This window comes from Mauremys reevesii, linkage group 1 (assembly GCF_016161935.1).
Source record: "Mauremys reevesii isolate NIE-2019 linkage group 1, ASM1616193v1, whole genome shotgun sequence".
NCBI lineage: Eukaryota > Metazoa > Chordata > Testudines > Geoemydidae > Mauremys > Mauremys reevesii.
This window is the reverse complement of record NC_052623.1, coordinates 331,990,768-332,013,176: the sequence shown is the minus strand read 5'-3', so window position 1 is coordinate 332,013,176 and position 22,409 is coordinate 331,990,768. Positions and strand designations below refer to the sequence as shown.

Genomic DNA, 22,409 nt, shown 5'->3' with positions numbered 1-22,409 from the left:
AGCATCATGAGTAGTTCTGGGAGCAATCCATGCTGAGGAATGGCGAAGCAGCACAGCAGTCCGTCCCCCTCGCCCTGCAGCAGCAGTCTGTCTGCCACTGTGTTCCTAGTGCTGGGCAGAACAGGAGCATTCCAGTGATTTGCTCTTTGTTTGTTCCCCAAACAGAGCAGCACACAGATACTTCCTGGAGCCTTGAAAAGGTAGGGGCACATGTCTACACTGGCTCTTTGTCAATAAAAGGGAGGGGAAAAGACAAAAGTCTCTCATAGGGGTGGAAGTTTTTGTTGCCAAAACTGGGTGTTTTTTGTGAAAAAGTCCCACTGTAGTGTGCACGCTCTTGCTGTTTTGTCGCCAAAAGGCAGTTTTTGGCAACAAAACTTGGTAATATAGACAAGGCCTCAATCTGTTGTTTAAATAGAATCAAAAGTAAAAATTAAAAAAAAAGACAAGGGAAATACATTTCCACATTGACTTACAAGCCCATAAATCCTGCTACTTTAAGATGTCCTCTTGTCACAGTAGTTGCTTGACAATTTGGACAAATTGCTATAGTATAAAGGTTAATTAGGATTAAACTATTGCTTAAATAGGTTTATTTCTAAATAAAGACCAGTTCTTAACAACATAAGAATGGCCCTACTGGGTCAGACCAAAGGTCCATCTAGCCCAGTATGCTGTCTTCCGACAATGGCCAGTTCCAGATGCCCCAGAGGGAATGAACAGAACAGGTAATCATCAAATGATCCATTCCTTGCCGCCCATTCCCAGCTTCTGGCAAACAGAGGCTAGGAACACCATTCCTGCCCATCCTGGCTAATAGCCATTGATGGACCTATCCTCCATGAATTTATCTAGTTCTGTTTTGAACCCTGTTATGGTCTTGGTCTTCACAACATCCTCTGGCAAGGAGTTCCACAGGTTGGCTGTGCATTGTGTGAAGAAATACTTTCTTTTATTTGTTTTAAACCTGCTGCCTATTAATTTCATTTGGTGACCCCTAGTTCTTGTGTTATGAGAAGTAGTAAACAACACTTCCTAATCTACTTTCTCTACATCAGTCACCATTTGATAGACCTCAATCATATCTCCCATTAGCCGTCTCTTTTCAAAGCTGAAGAGTCCCAGTCTTATTAATCTCTCCTCATACGGAAGCTGTTCCATATCCCTAATAATTTTTGTTGCACTTTTCTGAACCTTTTCCAATTCCAATACATCTTTTTTGAGCTGGGACGATCACATCTGCACACAGTATTCAAGATGTGGGCGTACCATGGATTTATACAGAGGCAACATGATATTTTCTGTCCTATTATCTATCCTTTTATTACTTATTCCCTACACAAATCTATCTTGTACACCAGGTTCCAGCTAGAATTGCATTGGGTCTGCCCAGCCTTACTAAAACAGCATGCCAGAGTAACCAAACATGGACATCTTTCTTTATACCATTATGATGCAAACATCACAACATTAAGAAAGGTGCTGCCAAAGACTATTAAAAAAAAACAAAAAAAAAACCCAAAACAAAAACCCCTTACTCTTGTTTATAATCCCTTAACTACTGGACATATTTTCCCCTGCTGATCTCTTTTTCCTGTGTGCAAAAAGCATGCCCACAGCCATGGCATATATGAACATATGGAGTTGCTGAAATGAATGCACTTTTGTTTCCTTCAATGTGAACTAACTTAATCAAAGTGGTCAGCATCGCTCTGGAGAACCAGAACAGAGCTTGCAACATTCAGGGCAACATAAACAACTTTTACACAAACTGGTCAGGAGGACCCCTTTAAAGGAAGGTGAATAGACGTTTTAAGGGTTCCAATCACTGAAAGTGTACACAGGCAATTCAGAACACAGCAAGGGAATAGAGGGCAGGGAAATTAGACTCACCTTGGCATGCCACATTGGGGTCACCCCAGAAAAACTCCTGGCACTCCCTGCAGGTGCGGCCTCCAAACCCAGGCATGCACTGACACTGCCCAGTGAACTGTTAGAAATTGGAGTAGAACAGAAAGTGAATTGGTTTTCCTGTATGGAAGGGAACATCACCAGAAAAGCTCTTGGAGCTATTCCCAGCGGCTTGTTGGGAACATGCTCAGGTAATGTTATTTTGGTCTTTTCATATATTGACAAAGACTCAGCAGCCGAACTCACTAACAGAATGCAACACGGCTGGACACAGACTGAAGCTGAATGATAAAAACAAACAATTTAAGAAAATTGTGATGCTTCCTATCTTTCTGGACCCGATCCTAAAAAGCTCACCCCAGTGTGGACTATCTAGCAGAGCATGATCTTTAGAACTGAATTACTAGGGCCACATTTTCAAGATTGCCGGGGCCCTATAGTGCCCCATGACTTTAAAAGTAACAGTTGGGGTGCTCAGCATTTCTGACAACCCAGCCTTTCTTGCCATGTGTGCACTGGGGAAAGAAATATTATTTGGGGCATAGAGACAATGCCTGTGCCATTTTTTAAATTCCTCTGGTGTTTATCCTTGAATTGCCATTTTTGTCATGACTTTCCCACAGCCCTAGAAGTTATACAGCCTACTGAGAACATTACCTTCTCTTCTGGAAGGCAACATTTGCAATCTGATCTACTGAGCCATTGTACAGCTTTCCTATGAATACAGCCAATAACTATGCAGAGGAGTATTTTGCTGGATAAGACTAATGAGGCCCTATGTGTTTCTTACCTCATTACACGATGGCCCGAAGGAACGAGCAACATCACACTCGCACAGTTCACATCCAGTTCCACTGGCCAGTCTCCAAGTGTTTGGTGCACAGCGATCGCAGTTCTGCCCGGTCACATTGGGAAGGCATTGGCACTGACCGGTTGTTTTCTCACACTGACAGTCTTCTGAGCTATTGCAGTGCTCTCGCACCGTTCCCAAGTAATTACAGACGCACTCTGTAATGGAAGAGCAGGCAGCCTGACTAACTCTGCTGTGCTAGCACAACACCACATTAAATTGAGTCCAAACCTAAATGTCGATTACTGATGTGTTACCAAAAGAGGAGATGGTTTCCAGGGAGATGTGTTCCTATTCAAATGGGGAAAGTTACACAGACATCCCTACCGGCATGTCCTGACATTGTAAGTTACTTAGGCTATGTCTACACTGGCAAATGAATGACAAAACCCCCCCGCTACCCCGAAAGACAAAAGTTTTGCTGCAACAAGTACCAGTGTGAACAGTGCGTTGTCAGCAGAAGAGCACAAACGCCGCTCGCTGGGGGTAGAAGTTCTTTGTCAGCAGGAGAGCTGACGAACAGCAGGTACACTGCACAAATTTAGCGGCATGGCTGCAGCGACACAGCCCTGTCTCTAAAAGCTGTGTAGTGTAGACATAGCCTTAGAAAACAGTTGGTTTGGGAGGAAAAACCTAATGAAGCATCCTTTAAAGTCTGTCCGGGTACATCTGCCACGGTGACGAGTGCAGTATAAATACCCAGTATGGTAAACTGCCTTCTCATTCAAATGCCTCTATTAATTTTTCAGAACTTATGCCACAAGTTATTAACTTTGCAAAGATGCAGACAGATCTCAGAGTGTTGCTACATCGGTTTCCAAGTTAATTTGAGCAATCATGTAACTAAGGCTTAATCTTGTGAAGTGCTCCTGTAATGTGCACAGTAAGTGACTTGAGGATTCCTACCATCTTGCACGACTAGGACTACATATAATAAGCAGATACAGGGAGTCTTTAAAGCACAGTTATACTCTGAAAAGTGAATTTTATAATAAGGGGAACACCATGGGGTTCCAGGTTAATCGTCTTCCATATAAATGTGCTCTCTTTACAAAGTGAAAGAGATTATTAGTTTCCAAGTGCCAACCCTGCAAACATACCCTGGGATCTGCAAGTCAGGCTGGATTCTTTCTGGTTCCCACATAACAACCAGAAACAGAGACTTTGCAACACAGATCTCTAAAAATTCGGGGGATGGTATGTGACCCACAATAGAACTCAGCTCCCTCCCTCCCTCCAGGAGATGTTTGCTCTGCTAATAGAAATAGTAAAAAACAAAACAAAACAAAAAACACCACTTTTTCCCCACTAACTTTCTGGATAAACACAGAGTAGAATTCTGGAGTCACAGATTCCCTTTTTTAAAAACACAGAAAAACACACCATTATGTGACTATAACCATACTTAACACTTATCATTCCCTGAGGCAGCCCTTCCTTCTGAGCTTTCAGGAACCCACTCCTGCTGTTCTTTAACATCCCAGGAATGTTTGTGTAAACAAAAGCCATGTCTTCAGGGCTTAAGAAGCAGCAGGAAATGGCCATGCTCCATCTCTTGATAAGAGGGAAACAATGAATGCTAACAAGAAGGCAAGAAATCCTTATCCCACAAGAGCCCATCCTTTCAGTTGTTTGGGCACGTAAATGCTAGATATCTCCTCTCCCTGTTACACTAAAGGACTCCTGCCCCCTGAAGAATCACACTGAACACAAGAAAAGCTGCAAACCCAATGTTTAGCCAGAGGTAATTAGGTTTCTACCATCAGTTTAATCAGAAATGGTTCCTGGTAATTTTAAAATACTTTAGGTTATCTCAACTGCCATTCTCCATTCATGTCCTGAGGCCACCTGCAAAAATCAACAGCTTCACAGTTTATTACGCTTAATGATATTCTAGAGTTTAGTGCAGGTAAATGAATTCTGGCCAGTGCTATAGAAGTGAGGAATGGGAAGACCCCCCTCCCCCCGACCACACTTACTTCTACAATCCTGTTGCAATGCATGTCCATAGTACCCATATTTACACAGCTGGCAATTTTCACCCTCTGTCTGATACAAGCACTTCAGGCACTTTCCAGACTGCTTGTCACAGGCCCCTGGGTCAGTCATGTCAATGTTGTTGTTACACTGGCATGGCTGGCAGACTCCCCCTATCTCTTCAGGGTCTCCAAAGAAACCAGAAGCACACTCATCACATCTGCTTCCTGTTTAAACAAACAATCCATGGAATTATTATAGCTCGTTAACAAACAAGTCAATAAACAGCAGGACAGTATGACAAGAGATTGAAGGTGAATAGTTGAAAGGAAATTGAGCTGAATATATTCAGAGAAACAAAATACAAAACTTGTCTGGATCCTCAGCAAGTCTAAGTTGAGTAGATCCATTGATTTCAATGGAATTGAGCCAACTTATAGCAGGGTAGGATACAGCTCCTTTTCATGGATTTCAGAATTCAAGGCCCAGATTCAGGGAAGAACTTGCAACATGTGTTAATGGGCATCCCTATTCAGGATCAGGACAGCACTTAAACATAGAATTAGCTTTAAGCCTATGCATTGACTTCAGTACTGTCCTCAACAGGGATGCTTTGCTTGAGCTAGGGACTCAAATAACTTCTAGCATCATAAACATTCATTAAAATTTATAGAGATACAGAAATTTTTGCTATGCAAGACGTTCTTTCCTAGCTTTTTCAAAGTGCCACTCCTACCTGCAGTATTTGCCTGCTGGCTGGGAGTGGTTCTTATAACTTCATTATTTATATATCGCTGCAGGGGTACATGGTGCTTCATAGATGCATAAAAATCAAAGAATTGCTCTTAAGGTGCTTACAATTTAAATTAAGCTGAACAACAAACACTAGGTGGAGAGATTTGGCAGATATAGGAATAATAGGGGTGGGTAACTTCTCTCTCACTCCCACTGATTTTCCAGTGAATGCTTACATGCATTGCTTGCCAGAGACTGGCCCTTAATTTGTAAATAAAAACTACAACATTTACAAATATTGGTACTACAGTAACTTCTGCCAGTGCTTATGCTGGTGTTTTCTACTTCCCTCTGTGTTAGAAGTGGGCAATCTATGGCTCTTGAGCTCCCGCCGGGAAGTGAATTTATCCAGTTCCCTTTTAAACATTGTTATAGTCCTAGCCTTCACAACCTCCTCAGGTAAGGAGTTCCACAAGTTGACTGTGCGCTGCGTGAAGAAGAACTTCCTTTTATTTGTTTTAAACCTGCTGCCTATTAATTTCATTTGGTGACCCCAAGTTCTTGTATTATGGGAACAAGTAAATAACTTTTCCTTATCCACTTTCTCAACATCACTCATGATTTTATATACCTCTATCATATCCCCCCTTAGTCTCCTCTTTTCCAAGCTGAAGAGTCCTAGCCTCTTTAATCTTTCCTCGTATGGGACCCTCTCCAAACCCCTAATCATTTTAGTTGCCCTTTTCTGAACCTTTTCTAGTGCTAGAATAATCTTTTTTGAGGTGAGAAGACCACATCTGTACACAGTATTCGAGATGTGGGCGTACCATGGATTTATATAAGGGCAATAATATATTCTCAGTCTTAGTCTCTATCCCCTTTTTAATGATTCCTAACATCCTGTTTGCTTTTTTGACCGCCTCTGCACACTGCGTGGACATCTTCAGAGAACTCTCCACGATGACTCCAAGATCTTTTTCCTGACTCGTTGTAGCTAAATTAGCCCCCATCATATTGTATCTATAGTTGGGGTTATTTTTTCCAATGTGCATTACTTTACATTTATCTACATTAAATTTCATTTGCCATTTTGTTGCCCAATCACTTAGTTTTGGGAGATCTTTTTGAAGTTCTTCACAATCTGCTTTGGTCTTAACTATCTTGAGTAGTTTAGTATCATCTGTAAACTTTGCCACCTCACTGTTTACCCCTTTCTCCAGATCAGTTATGAATAAGGGGGGGGACATACCGCTGTTTCTGGGAGCTGCTTGAGGTAAGTGCCACCCGGAGCCTGCCACCCTGACTCCCTCATGTGCCCCAAAACCCTGCCCCAGCCCTGATCCCCCTCCCACCCTCCGAACCCTTCAGTCCCAACCCAGAGCACCCTCCCACACCCCCAACCCCTCATCCCTAGCCCCACCCCAGAGCCCACACCCCCAGTTGGAGCCCTCCCGCACCCCAACCACCAATTTTGTGAGCATTCATGGCCCACCATACAATTTCCATACCCAGATGTGGCCCTCGGGCCAAAAAGTTTGCCCGCCCCTGCTCTACGTAGTCCCTCTCTGTAGCCAGATTAAAACTCAGTAGATGCACTTTAAAGCACATGGTATTTACCTATGTATCCCACGTCACAGACACACACAATTTGCAGAGTAATAGGATCTTGATAACAGCTGCTGGCAAACTGACGCCCACTTTCTGGGCCATCTGGGCAAGGACAAGGCCGACAATGATCTCCTGATCCCAGGACAGGATCTCCATAATATCCCCCAAGGCACCTGTATTAAATAAAGGCTTGTGAGACCGCAAGCAGATACTGTACAGACTATTTCTTCTGATGTGAAATCACACTAGAATGGTTTTCAATGACTGGAGGGATGAGGGAGACAGACACATCTTTTACAGGTCTCCAATTGTTATTCACAGTATGAGTAACACTACTGTAAAGATGTTTTCTTTGGCTCATACTAGCAGTACAGGTAATATGCCATGCCAAACCAAACCATGCCATCTCAAATGCTATGTCTTGCCTCTGATCATCACACTTTAAAACCTCCTCTGGTAGGTGTTTAGGCACATTTATATGGAGAAATCAGTTTCATACCTCCTCAACACACACCTTCGCTCAAATGGGTGGCCCTGGGCCTGGAGCAAAGATAGGAGGCCACAGAGGTGCCCATCATCTGCTTACAGAGGATGGGGTTCGCCTCTTCCCTTCAGAATCTGCTTTGTCTCCATGGCTGCAAACCGGCCAGAGTCCTTGCAGCTCTGGCCAATTCTGCACCAGGGCCCAAGGTTTGGCCCCTAGTTGTGATAACTCTGCACAGACTTTTCATCTCTGTAGCTCTTTCAGCTGTACATATTCTCACCAACAGTGGCATTTTTTAACATATATTCATTGCTCTTTTGCTGGGGACGGAAGAAAATGGGTCTTGCCATTTTGCCTTCATTAAAATTAAGTGATAACTTAGGTGTCTGAAACAATCCTGAGTTTGTTCATCTCCTTAAAATTTCTGCCTTGCTCTCCACTGCACAGCTGCCGCTACAAAGTGGACACTATAAGAGGAATTTTCGCAGTGAGAGCTGGCCCTCTTCCTATAAATGGACACTGTCACTTTCAAGACAGCCCCCCCACCCAAGCCTTTAAACTTGTCCAGGTGGTCCAGTTTGGCAAACCAAGACATTTCTATTCATTCCTATTTCTCTGTGCTGAAATCCAAGTAAGATGGACATGTGATATTTACATAGGGGCCACTTCTCCTTTATAAACAGGAGAGATGGTTCCCTGTCCAGTAATAACGGTGGGGCACCTCAGTGCAGAATCAGGGTTTTGTGCTTGATCATGCTAATTTCACCGACTTCAATGGGACTTACTTGAGTAATGACTTTAGGACTGGGCGATAGCTTTGCCTGGGGCAGTTCAGTGGATAGTGCTTACAACATATAATAATGTACCAGTATATCAGCTATAAGAAGAGACCATACCTTTCACAGTTGTGTCCTGTGGTGGAATCGCGGCAATTCAAACATTCCCCAGTGTATGGGTCACAGTCATCCGTGTGGCCATTACACTGGCAAGGCTGACAGCTTGGAAATCCCCAGTATCCAGGTAAGCACCGATCACATTGACGGCCATACACTCCATGGAAACAGTAGCACTGGCCAGTCTCAGGATGACAGAAGGAACTGACAGAACCTTGTAAGTGACATTCACAAGCTAAATAAAATAAAATAAAATAAAAATGCAGTTAAAAAGAAATGATAGTTGGAAAACCTTCTCTTCTTCCATTTATGCAGCTGCAGCCTCTGGACCTGGCTCTGCAGTCATTACCCAGTAAGACTCCAGCAAAAGCTAATGAGAGTTTTGCCCCAGTAAAGGCTGAAAAACCAGACCCTACCACTGTATTAGAATTAAAGATTCAACAGAGTGGAGACTTTAAACTGGATTTCCTAGGTTATACTTAGATCCAGAGAACAACAGTACCTTAAAGAATATCTTGTTAAAAAGTGTTAGATACCAATATTCCCCATTATTCGATTTGCCATTGCCTAACTAGAATGAATATGCAGAGATTATGGATTAAACATACGTTTGCATCCATTAGGTCCAAACCCAAAGGTGCCAGGAGCACATCTGTCACATCTTCTTCCAACAACATTAGGACGACACTGGCACTGTCCTCCATTAGAGTCACACACTGAACTTAATGAGCCTTGAGGGTTGCACTGGCAAGCTGAATAGTGAAAAAAGAGGACAGAATTTGAAAAAGAGAGCACTACAGCTCATAAAACAGGTTTGAGCAGCATCTCTCCACACATACACTCACACCTCCCACCCACATCTTGGCAACAACATTAATAACTGGAAAATTGTGATTTATTCTGCAAGTCAATTAAGTTGTACATACATAATGCTGTCTCATGTAACAGTGCAGAGATGCTAAAAATAATATTCTTGCAGACGTCAGTCATAGGCGTTTTCACAACACTCCTGCTGTTTTCCAAACATCGGTATCTTTGAAATGTTTCCCAAGCACTATTAGTGACCACATCTTCGCCTGAGCCCCCAACCGTGAATATGTCCAGCGATTTGCAGTAAGGCATAAGAACGAGCTATGAAACAATTATAAAATGACAAAACGTTACCATTTATAATGCTGCAGTCCATTTTTGTCTAAACTAAATATTACTTTGTTTCCTAGTACGCTGGCTTTTTAAAGTAAAACAAAAACAACAAGATCTTAATTTTCATAGAAAAATTTCTAGCATCCACAAAACCAATACTTTATGGAAAATATGGAAGATCAGGTTTGATATTCATGATGTGCCTGCCTCACTTGTATAAATAAGCCTTTCCAAAGATACAAACTTTAGCAGCTCAGCACTTAACATGTTAGTGATCCTGTAATATACAGCAAAGAATGCATATCAGAAAAGAAACCAAACAGGGCACATACTTTAAATCTGAAGATGTGTACAGTGCTTGAAACTGTTGTAAATGTACAGCCAAATTTAGCCAATGGATAAGTGAACAAAACTCCCACTGACTTCAGTGGGATTTACGTAGCAGTGGCCAAACGGAAAATACAACACTTAGTATTTTAAGTTTAATTTTTCTTTAAAAACCATCCATAAAGTAACTTTCACTTACAGAGTCAATGAGTGTGTATGGGCTTTCCACCTCAGTATCGAAGGAGGAGTACTGCGATAGCTCCAGGCGAACAGTGTAATTCAGTCCCTTTTCAAAACATACAGGGCGTGGAAGGACGACATATCTGGATTGGAAACAGAATGTTTGGTTTTCATTTAAAATGTTGAATGCAATAAATCTTTTAAGATGGCTCTATGGAACATTCGGGATAATATTCTGCCTCTTCTTGTTTGATTTTTACTAAGAATGAATGGTAAGTTTTGAAAAGAATGTTTGGAAGCTTGTGCAACCAAATCCTAAAAAAGACTATCAATCCTAAAATGAATGATACAACAGTTATACAGACCTTGAGCCAGGTGATAATGACACAGTCTGATTATCATCGTCAGGAACGGTATTACCACATCGGCTACTTGTAGGAATCTTGCCTGGGCGTGAAACAGTAATAACAGCTTTTTCCCAATGATCTGGTAACTGGAAAAATTGGTCATCATTAACCAATGGATAAGTGATTAAACTTCTGATATCAAAACTGCATGAGAATGAGAACTAACAAGACGCACATGTAACAATCACAATTCATGGCATTCCATTCCATTACATAGAGTTCACACAGCTCTGGTTACAGAACAATTTATTTGATGGGTTTGTCCTGTTCGTGAACTATCCACAAACAGATCAAGATTTTCTTGGAATGGTTCACATTTATTCCTATGTTCACAATTATTCCATTAATATTTTATGTAAATCTATTTCGGCATATGGATTGCTTGTGGGAGATGTGTAATTGGTCTCCTAATGTCACACAGCAATCGTTTCCACACCCTTTGTTTATTAGTCGTCCTTGCTGTGTTATGCCTAATTTATATATCCTCAGTTGTCCCATAAGGGGTCTGTCAAAAAAAATTTAATTGTCCAGTAAGCATCATGCACCTCAACAGCACAATTATAATAAGATAATAAATAATGTTTGTGATTCAAATAACAGTAGTGGTCAGTGTAAGTCTTTTGCATTTCTAAGTTATTTTTAGGTAAAAAAGACTATCATTGTACCAGTCAGCTCCTAGCATTCCACAAGGAAAACTCAGGCCTTGTTAAATATATTTACAACCCGTCATCGCCCTCTCAAGAGGTAACAATGTTGATAAACATGTATGTAAAGAGTGGCCAATTACCTGTGGCTCATAGCGAATCACAACATCATACTCCATAGAATATGGAATATTGTCGATATAGAATTCCAGATATGCCCCTTCAGGGACTCTTACAAATCCTATTCCAGTCCAGGATGGGGTACGATCTTGAGAATACTGGCGCTCAACTATGCTCACTCCCTAAGGAAGAAGGGGAAGTTATTGCAATACTGAAGAAAAAACAAACAAACAAACCAAATGTAGCTAAAACATTCCTGTTCAATGGTGGGACAGAAATCCACAGGCACAGAAACGCCATAGACTAACTGTGGATTAACAGGTTATTTCTGTATTTATGTTTTCTGGGTTGCTTGGTTTGTTATTAAAATCATGCATTATATAGAAAACAAGCTCTCTTTTGTACACACAGATGTAGGCATATCTACACCTTGCCTTCTTGTTTGCAAATACGACACTTTTTCTTTCATTGCACAGAGATTGAATGAAACTATTATTGCACAGTTATCCATCAAATTATTCATTGTAATGAGATTTTAAATTTAAAATACCACTGATATAAACCATTGATCATATTTTAAAACAAGCCTGCACAAAACCGAAACACAAATAAAATCAAAAAAAGTTATTACTACAATCCAGAGTGTAATTGATGTAGCTTTACTCTTTTTTCATGTTGTATTTGTAATTATTAGGGCTTCTCTTAAAAATTCAGACAATAACCATCCAGACAAAAGAGAGACATTAAAAGATAGAGAATCCAGGGCAGACAGGCATAAACCTATGAACTAAAAACATGGCCATTTCCTTTGGTCTAGAATTTCTGTTTTTATCTGGTACTTTATATAAGAATATGGAAGTATTTGATACTCAAAGTTCCTGTTTGAAAGAGATCAAAACCAATGAATCTGTATAAAAATAAGACAACATCCTGCACATGCCAAAGAAAACCATCTTAAGAAGAAGGTAGACAAGGTGGGTGAGGTATTATGTCAACTTCTGTTGGTGAGAGCTTACACAGAACTCTTCTTCAGGTCAGGTCAGGTCAGTAAGGCGGCATGCATTTTAAGGACATGTCAATATGATTATTACATCAGGATGCCCCAGGACAGACTGACAGTTTCCCACAATATCGTGAATGAACTTTATCGAATAAAGTTCAATCTTACTGAATCAGGTTTAATACCTTTGGAGTCCATTGTACCGAAAACGCAATTGTGTATGTGTTATTGTGGCATTGTATGTACCTTCTCTAGTAGGAAGGGGATGCTAATGTAATGCCTTTGAAGCCACTTCCCACCCCTCCCCTTGGAGAGGTACACAGACCAGTTCAGAATGGATTCTCCATGGACCCTCGGACAAAGAAAAGAATTTTGGACAAATAGCCTGGTTTTAAACTGGCTTAGGGCCTTCTTCCTGATTCAGCAAATGGACAGGGATCCCTGGTCCATGGAGGGCCCCAATCCTTAGGATAGGGTTGGAAGGACTGAGCCTACTAAGGCCCCATAAGATGGAGTGCTTGCTCTGAGCAGAGGCTGTTATGAACTTGTGACCAGGAAGTTCATACCAGCCTCAACTTAGAACAAGCACCCAGTTGTTTGGTGGGCTTTGAAGGACTAACTACCTGCCAGAGCCCAAGCTAGAGCTGGGGTGATCTCTGGTAAGCTTGTAAGCACGAGCATATGATCTTTTATTGTTTTTAATGTTTTCTCTGTAGTGCTTTTACCTTGAGAATAAAATGGGCTTGCCTTGCATCAAAAAGGTTGTATCTACAGCTCTGAGCAGTCACACTGTTAACCATCTCAGAAGCAAAAGCAAGCAGGTGTGCTTGGGTAGCCTGTCTCTGCTGGGAATAACACAGTGAAAGCTGGAAACAACTGTGCGCCTTGGAAGTATCCCAGTCAGAAGTGAGTGAGACATAGGTCTCCACTGTGTCAGTGATGGCCAAGAGAGCCAGAAGCCTGAGAGCGGGTGCCTTTGCTAGTCTAAAGAGGGGGAATTCACTGAACCGTGACAGCCCCATCATGCATTCTCACACTCTCCAAAGACAGCATGGCTATAAATTACCCAGACTTTGGGCAAAGGGACATAGTCCTCCAAGAAGGGTCACACACTACCCACATGCAGTCTGAGAGAAGGAGCTTTTGGGCATGTTTTGAGATGAATACTCATGGTGCTTTGTGACAAGGAGTCAGGACCTAGGATCTTGCAGACAACTCACTGTCTAGTGTTAGAACCCTGCATGCAAATGCAGTTATTTCATCTCACTCTGCCTAGTAGAAACATTTATAAGTATTAGCAAACACTTGAAAATTTTGAATTTTTTTTTTTTTTTTTAAGAAAGATAGGTTTGCATTTTTCGAATGGCTCTTTTCCCAAGCAAGTGTTTGTCTGAAGATTTCCGCTAAGCTACCCTTCTATTCACAGGGTAAATCCTTACACAGTAACCAAGGTTCATGCACGAGCTCATACACCTTGTGTTGCGTTTCAGGTTCTGTTCTACCTGACTTTCTTTCTGTAGCGTCTCTCCATAAGTTAGGACTCAGTAGAAAAAGCCTGATTTGTCTAATGCTGCAAAGTGACTGCCTTCGTTAATTAATTTCAAGCAAACTACTATCTGCTGCTTTTGGAGAGTTACCTCTGTTTCCTTGCTGGAGGCAGGTATAATTGATATAATGGTTTAGCTGCTGACTATGAATTAAGAGTACGGTTCATGACTAATAAGGGGGCAGGGGAGCAAAAGGGACATGCAGTCTGGGCACAGAGGGCTAACTAAACTAGAGATAACTAACAACATCTATAAATCTCTTCTTTGGACTCTTAACTGCCTCTTTATTCATTAATAAAAGAAACCCCACTTAGGTGTAGAACACCAAAATTGGACAGCTGCTATGATGGTTAAATGTCTGTTTGCAAAAGCCACATATTCTCTGTGTGGGACTTTTATTGAAACAAGCAAAGTGAACCAATGACAGAATCCCTGGATTACTGAGAAATACTGTGTTTACAAATCTAGGTGCAGTGGAATAAAAGAGCTGCTAGGCCAGGAGACAGATTTCATGTATGTTAACTCAGAAAGGGTCAGGAAATGGATTTAAAAAGAAAAACTATGGCAAAATACCTTTCTCCTTTAAATTACCGCATGCATTATCATCAATACCCAGCCTACCAGCTGTGAATTGACAGTTCTCTGACAGGACCTAATTCTACATTTTCCAGTGAAATCTTTGCAAAAACTAAATAGTTACAACATTGGCCCTTTTTTGAAACATGGGATGCTAACTAAAGGGTCAGCAGAGTTTTCCACATTTCTCTTGAACCTGCACATTAAAATTTCCTACTCACAGGACCAAAGTTGGCTTCCTCTGCCTCATAGATGTAGTGGTCTAATGACATGAAGTAATAGCCAGACTCCACTTCATTGCACTGGCGTCCAATCACACGGGGCCGGCACTGACACTGGCCAGTGTCACTTGAGCAGCTGAAATGTAAGGCGAATGAATTTATGTTATGCATATACTAGGAGAGCACCGAGCACATAGAAAATACAATGGAACCTCAGAGTTACCAACACCTCATGTTATGGTTGTTCTTTCAAAAGTTTACAACTGAACATTGATTTAATACAGCTTTGAAACTTTACTATGCAGAAGAAAAATGCTGTTTTCCACTCATTTTTGTAGTAGTTTAACACACTACTGTACTTGTCTTTTTTCCCTGCCCCACTTTCCACCTTCATCTCTGCTGCTGCCTGATTGCATACTTCTGGTTCCAAACGAGGTGCATGGTTGACTGGTCAGTTCACAACTCTGAGGTTCTACTGAACTCCTATATTTATCTCTAAATGTTACATTATAAACTATGTGAGGGAAGAAGCACCTTCAAACAGCACTTCATCCAAATATTCTTTTTCTCTCTGGGCTTGTGAAGTCAGTATTTTACAAGATTGGGAAATTAGGGCCCAAAGGTTCTGAAGAAGACACTGTCATTCTTCAAGCACGGGGGATGGAGGTGGTTGGGAGAAGGGCTGAAACAGAGCTTAACACAACAAAATTCTTTGTTCCAAAACTAGCTATTTTTTATTTTTATTTTATTTTCTAAATAGTAAAGCTACTAACTTCCCCCCCCCCCCCAGACTGTCTGTTTTGTTAATTGTTTCCATACAATATTATAATAGATCTTTTCTTGCATTGAGCTGGTCAAAATTTTTCACACACCCAAACAATAAAAAATGGCCTTTTTTTTGTAAATGAAACTTTTTGCAAAGAACAAAACAAAAACTGTTGACATGATTGAAATGTTTTTCATGAAATTTTAATCAACGATTTTTAAATGAAACTCATTTTTGAAATTACTGAAATTCTTCACTTACTAAATAAACTGGCTTTCAGTAAAAAACAAAAATCACAGCATACTTCTTGATAAATGAAGAATTTTAAATTAAAATATTGATGTGAAACAGAAAAAAAAGAAATTACAATTTTTCCCCCGTTTTTCAACCAGCTCTCATTCCGAGGCTTATTTGTAAATATTTGAAAAAGTGCAACAGAAGCCAACAGTGACGCTGGCCACAACTTTAAACTCCGCTTCCATAAGCTTTCATTTCCTCCAAGAAGAAAAGCCCTTCTAATGAAAGGAAATAAGGAATGCCTTAGCTGTCCTAAAGGGGAATCAAGGAAGTTCTCTCCAAGACAGATTTTAACATTACAGGGCTGTTTTCCATATTTGGATATGAATTTCATTGCCTGGACCAGACCCCCTCTGCTTCTAAGGTGGTAGTCCAAGGTTCAAAATTACACAGGAGGTTTTCAGATCAGTTTTGGCTGTTTCAGTTGCTCTGTCCACACACTACAATCAGGGATCCAGAAAACCGTTATTAAGCTGTTTAACAGAATAACCCTAGGCTGCGCAAACATCACCCATTCCCAAAAAGCTAATGTAAAGTTAGAAAAAACACTTGTGAAATGCAGACAGTTCGATTGCATTGTTTCAGGCTGAATGCACAGTTCTCTAAGGAGATTTAGAGAGCCAGAAGGAAAGCACATCTGTTCATTTTCCCGCCAGTCAATGATACCCTCTCTCCAGATGGTTTTGCAATCACTGCAGTTAACAGGAGGACTAGACTGGAACTCCTTGCTCCAAAATGGCTGACAGCCCTCCCCACCTTCCCACAACCACCATAAAAATCTGCTGAGCTGAATGTGTTCATATGAACTGCACTGAATTGATATCTGCACAGGAAAGAGCAAGGAGGAGTAACTAGCCGCATAACAGGCATTAGCATTATGGAGAGCGAATAAATCACTCAGCCACTGATGGGAAAGGAGACTGGTAAGAGTGAAAAGGAAAGCCAGATTCTCTCTCAGGGGGTGTATACAAGGAAGCAATTTCCTACCCTGAGACAATTTTTTTAAAAAGGTTGTTCATTTTAGTTAAATCAATCATCCAAATTAAAATAAGTGTAGACAAAGTACTTAAAAGTGGGTTTAATATTTCATGACTATCTTTGCCATTAGTAGCACCATGAGAATGCTGGAGTCTTGCTTATGTGCATTAATTATGTAAAGAATTGCTCAGTGAAATCCTCATGAGATTCTAAGTTATACTGGGCCAGCCAGTCACCCACCCTGCACTCCCTCACTCTGCTGCACTAGTTTCCCATACTGCAGACAGCAACACGGAGGACACAGGAGTCTCCATTCAGCCCCAGTTAGTATATCCACTCCCATGCATGTAGCTGGGAAGCAGGCAGCCACAACCTTGGTTCCACCACCCCAATGCACCCATCAGCATACCCCTGTCAGCATCAGCTATAGGGCTAGTGCAGAGGAAAACTAGAAGCAGACTGAGACTCTCCAAGTCACAATTCAATTCCTGGACTGCTCTTGGCACAGTGCAATTATGTATGCAGGGCTTATAGCAAAGCCACTCTTGTCCCCAGACTAAGGTCTTGTCTACACTATAACCATTTGTAAGCATTATGATGCCCTGGTGCTATGGAAGAAGGAAACTCTAGCATAGACAGGGGCAGGCATTTTTACCACCATCTTTTTACACTACAGCTTCCTCCTTTTCCATCAGAGCAAAAAATGCTTCCAACTTTCCCTGGTACAGACAAACCCTAAGGCCTGGTCTACATGTAAATATTAGATTGACCTAACTACATTGCTCAGAGTTGTGAAAAATTTCACACTCTGCATGACATAGTTAGGCTGAACTAACCCCAGTGCAGACATGGCTAAGTCAATTGACTAATTCTTCCACTGACCTTGCTACCAGCTCTTGGAGAACTGGATTAACTACATCAAAAGAAAAATCTCTTCTGTTGATGTTGGAAGTGCCTACACTATGGCATGACAGTGGCACAGCTGCAGTGTCATAGCTGCTACAGCTATGTTGTAGACATGGCCTGAACGCTGCGACTGCAAATGCAGTGGAGCTCAGTGAGTGAATGATTACAAGAATGTAATTGAAATTAGACTTACTTATTGTTTATTGCTCCCCCTTGGTCACAGTCACAAGGCCGACATCCATCCATGTCATTGCTCAGGCCCCAGTGTTCAGGCTGCAGAACAATAGGCCATTAATGCTGTAATGAGGTGTTGATTTAAAAGCACTCAGTTTGAACTCTAGGCAAATCCCAATTTTAAAAACAATACAAAAAATATATATATAAAGCCACTGAGCTGCTCACACAAATAATAGACCTAGTTTATCACATGACAACCTCAAGACAGAACCACTATACTCCACCCAATTAACCTGCTTTTACCCAAAGGCCTGAGAACAGAAGATATGCTTTGCCGCACATCTGAAAGGTTAACGAATCTGAAAGGTTAACGAATTATAATTAGCATGAAGAGAGGAATTTTCATAGGGAGCCAAGTCCCCAACTTACAGTATGCTCAGGAGACAGACTGACATGCTGAGATTTCCCACATAGTTTATGGGCAGATAACCATAGACAGACACAAAGCAAAGCTGGAATAGTCATCTGCAAAAGCAGACCAACGTATCTGAGATGCTAATGTCTTAGTGCCCTGATTCACATGATGTTTTGTTAGTACACGTTTTTTAATCTCCAATAAGTACTCTAACAGGGGAGTAGCAAGTCTCATATTTTTGGTATAAGGGAAAAAGAGGCACAACACACACTCCTTAGCTATCATAGCCTTGATTGAGGTTTGGGTAATGGGAGTTAGTCTGATGAAAAACAGGGATATGGCTGGGAAGATCCTCAGCACCCTGGGCCTGATTTTCACAACAGGCCTCTCTTTTTGGCTGGGGCAGTTTTGCGATTGCGGTTAATGGGCAGCACAAGTATTAGATAATCCCAGTATAAAATGCCTGATTGCAGGAAAGTCAGGCAGCTAGATAGCTAAACATGAACATTTGCTCCCAAAATGAACTTCCGGTGCAAAACTGTGCCCCTCAAAATGCAAGTCTGGTTTGAAAAATTGACTCTCTGAACACTAGTGTTCCAATATTCCTGGCTTGCTCATTCACTGTCGTCACAACACTCTTTCTTTGTCACTTTACATTCAGAAGTACCCATTTCCATCTGTTCTCTCTCCATGCGTCTGCTCTCAATCACTCACACAAGTCTAGCACCATCTCATGCTACACTTCCGACACGCCACACTGCCTCTTTCATATTAGTGTATTTTTCTATTACAAAATCTATTCTTATTGCAAGGCTACTCACCAGACACTGCTCACAGTGCCTTCCTGTTGCTAGACGTTTACAATAGCAGTTTCCTGTCTCTGAATCACAAGGATTCCCTCCAGGAAGAGTTCCCAAAGGATTACAGGCACAAGCTATATTGGGAAATGCAAGTAAATAAATCAGAACATAAGCGTTTATTTCTATTTTGCACAGTATTTAATACAAATATTTACAGGACAACCATCCTTCATTTCTCAGTGAGCAGTTTTATTGCATATTTTTTGTCTGTATTCCTCCCTTACCTCCCTGCCAGATTTCTGTAGACTAAGTGAAGGACAAATTGAAACCAAGAAAGGCTTTCTAGCGTTTCAACTGAGTTTACAGTAAGATCACCTGGGACTTCTGATGGAAGTGGGTGGAATGCAAGCTACCTGAAAATCTTCAAATCATGTCCTTCCTTCAATAAAAATCAAGAGCTGCATTAGAAGTTCCTCTTCAAGTGCTTTGGCTCATACATAAAGTAACATTAGTGTATTCCCATTCCATAAATTTTCTACTTACATTGACAACCAAGTGGATTATCTGCACTTAATCCATAGAACCCTTCTTTGCAGAGGTCACAACGTTCCCCTTCCACAAATAATTTACAGCGGCACTGTCCAGCAATAAGGCCAGCAGAGAAGTCAGTGTAGCGATCACATATTCCACCATTTTGGGAGCCAAGTGGGTCACAGTTACATGCTAAAAAGAAAGCATTGCATACACCTTTATTAACTACAGTAAAAGAAATACAGTTCTCAGATCTGATTGCTATAGCTCATTAGACACGGCATTGTTTGCATATGAAGTCACCAAATGGCCGCTATTTCCCGCTTTTTAAACAAAAAGCAAAGAAGAGAGGCCACACTTACCCTAGGCCTCCATCAGAAGCATAGAACATCTGTTCACGAACATTCAGTAACTCAAAAGGAGAGGAATGGGGCCCAAGAATACAGGTGCAGCTGCTCTGGAATTCCTTAGCTGAATGCCTTAGTGATCAAAGTATAGACACAATGTGCTTCAACATTCTGAGGGATGGCATTTGCACTTACGCTCACAAATGTTAGGATCTCGTATCTCTCTGTCTGGATGCTGAAAGTAAAATGGTTTGCATTGTTCACAGTTGTGTCCCATTGTGTTATGCTGGCAGTCATCACACACTCCACCACTGGTATTTCCGGTTGCCATGTATACAGCCATATCAAAATGGCACTGGATAGAGTGTCCATTACAATTGCATTCTAAGATCAAAGACAAAAAGAGCAGCTTTACTGAAGTAATGTGTTTTCACTAAAGAAGTATTAGTCTTGTAAATAATATTTTTACAGTTTATTTAATGCAACAAAAACCTCATGAACCACCAATGTAAAATTCATCAAACTTTAAAAGCAAATAAGAATATAGGATTTAGAATTGGTATTGTATTTAAACATACTTTTACATGCATTACTATGGCGTCCTTCAGCTGGTCTCCATGGTAAGTCATGGTAGAAATCCAAACAGAGTTCACAGTTTAACCCTTTGGTATTATGTCTACACATGCAGTGCCCATGGACCTATCATTTAAAAGAATAAAAAAACAAATATAATATGTTTGGTTAAAGAAAATAAGGAGGGGAAAAAGCCAATACAATACATAGAGTGCATTCAAATTGGAATATACCTCACCATTTCCCATCTACCTAAAGTATAACCAGTGAATGTTTGGCATACCCTTACCAACTACCATTGCATCAAAAACACTTAAAGAGGACATAATCATATACAGAAAGGGCCAGACTGTGAGTTTCTTGCCTGTGTGAGTAAATGCTCACCCACACAAAGTAGTCCCATTTTCTTCAACAGAATTGCCTATGTGAATAAACACCATTTGGCCCCAAATGCCCTTAGTAACCTATTAGGGCAAAATCATTAATTGTCCATAATCCATTAACATAGGATTAGCCATATCAGAACATAGGGTCATCTAGTCTAGGGTCACCTTCTCTCCAGCAGTGGATACAGAAGCTTTAGAGGAAAGGGGCCAAAGCTCTTCCACACCATAATTGATATTTATCACAATCCTGGCTCAAGCCTCAACATTTACAGAATTACTGGGGAAATCAGACAACTTGCTCCTGTGACAGTGACAGCCGCCATCTTGGATGCCCATGGATTGAATTTGGGAGGAACTTGAGCTAGAAGAATGTGTCTCTAGAATCTGAGCTCTGCAGGTGGGGCTGTAAACAGACCCATAGCTACTGTGGGCTGGGCACAGAGGGGGATAAACACTGCATGCTGACTGGTGGGCTACACTCTCATAAACAAGACCAAAATTTCCTCCCAGATGATGAATCTGCTCAAAAGTTTCCCCTCACACTTTGCGTTAACCAAGACAATCTCATCTCCCAAACAATTCAACTTCCCAAAACAGCAACCCAACAAACGCTACTTTCAGGCTGGCAACTCACCCAATCTCTTCCCCGTCCAGCAAAAGTCCTACCTGCATCCACTTGGAAAAATCATGGGGAAAACTGACACAGAAGAAAGGAAAATGTACCTGACCTGTTATACAATATTATAACATGCAGGCAGCAGGATTTTCTTCTGCCCTGCTGTTGATCAATATGTGCACTGACCTTTGAAAATGGATAGCCCTTGTAGTTTTCTTTTTATACTAGTTAATATAAATGCAGTGCTGTTCTTGTTCATTAAAGTGTCTCACCCTTTGACCCTGCTATTTGCTTCAATAGAAACCTTCTGCGACAAGGTCCATAGGTTAGTTCAATGTTGCATAAAAATACATTCCCTTATATCCATTACAATACTGTTGCCTTTTATTTTTATCAAGTCTTTAATATAATTAGAAAGAAGACATTTCAAGATGTTAAAGTAACTTTAAACTAGTCTCAGCTCTCGGTGTTTGATCAACAACAAAAATGATGAACACTGTTTTATTGTTTGGAAATTAAGAAGAAAAACAAAGGGCCAAATTCTGCCACTCTTACTGATGTACCTTAGTACTAACTTTAATATATCTTCTCAATGTGAGTAAAGGGGACAGAATCAGGCTCAAGGCATTTTAACATGGTTTTAGTGTGAAAAAGTGTGAGCATTTACCATTCCTTCCACCTCTTCATTAAAACCATCCACTGGTGCACACTCACTGGCATGGCCATAACAGAAACAGTTCCCACGAACCACCATGTCATAAATGGCATAGTAGTACTTTTCTTTGATTTCCATCCTAGAATCCAAGAGGTTGTCTCCCAATGTATGTAACTTGGTGAAACTGATTCTTAAATTTGTGATTTTTAATAGGTCTGCAGGGAAAAAAGCAAACAGTTTCTTGAATTAGGTACTGAGTTCTATGAACTGAAGGAAACCAAGAAAACTGCAGATCATAAATTATGGGAAACCTCACACACAGCAATTTTCTATGTCAAG

The 22,409-nt window shown here is 41.0% G+C and overlaps 1 protein-coding gene across 1 annotated transcript in view; it reads right to left on the bottom strand.

Moving 5' to 3' along the window:
• Positions 1 to 22,409, bottom strand: part of LAMB1 (laminin subunit beta 1) — a 73,510-nt gene that overhangs the window by 36,763 nt on the left and 14,338 nt on the right. Inside the window, exons 7-23 of the mRNA XM_039516360.1 lie at positions 22,083 to 22,285; positions 20,419 to 20,539; positions 20,036 to 20,224; positions 19,506 to 19,685; positions 18,984 to 19,096; positions 17,764 to 17,843; positions 14,624 to 14,759; positions 11,303 to 11,461; positions 10,474 to 10,601; positions 10,128 to 10,251; positions 9,385 to 9,589; positions 9,067 to 9,210; positions 8,462 to 8,693; positions 7,091 to 7,254; positions 4,741 to 4,965; positions 2,702 to 2,919; positions 1,894 to 1,990 (exon numbers count right to left, since the gene is read on the bottom strand). Of these exons, the coding sequence (XP_039372294.1) occupies positions 1,894 to 1,990; positions 2,702 to 2,919; positions 4,741 to 4,965; positions 7,091 to 7,254; positions 8,462 to 8,693; positions 9,067 to 9,210; positions 9,385 to 9,589; positions 10,128 to 10,251; positions 10,474 to 10,601; positions 11,303 to 11,461; positions 14,624 to 14,759; positions 17,764 to 17,843; positions 18,984 to 19,096; positions 19,506 to 19,685; positions 20,036 to 20,224; positions 20,419 to 20,539; positions 22,083 to 22,285 (2,718 nt within the window). The remainder of the gene's footprint in view (positions 1 to 1,893; positions 1,991 to 2,701; positions 2,920 to 4,740; positions 4,966 to 7,090; positions 7,255 to 8,461; positions 8,694 to 9,066; positions 9,211 to 9,384; positions 9,590 to 10,127; positions 10,252 to 10,473; positions 10,602 to 11,302; positions 11,462 to 14,623; positions 14,760 to 17,763; positions 17,844 to 18,983; positions 19,097 to 19,505; positions 19,686 to 20,035; positions 20,225 to 20,418; positions 20,540 to 22,082; positions 22,286 to 22,409) is intronic.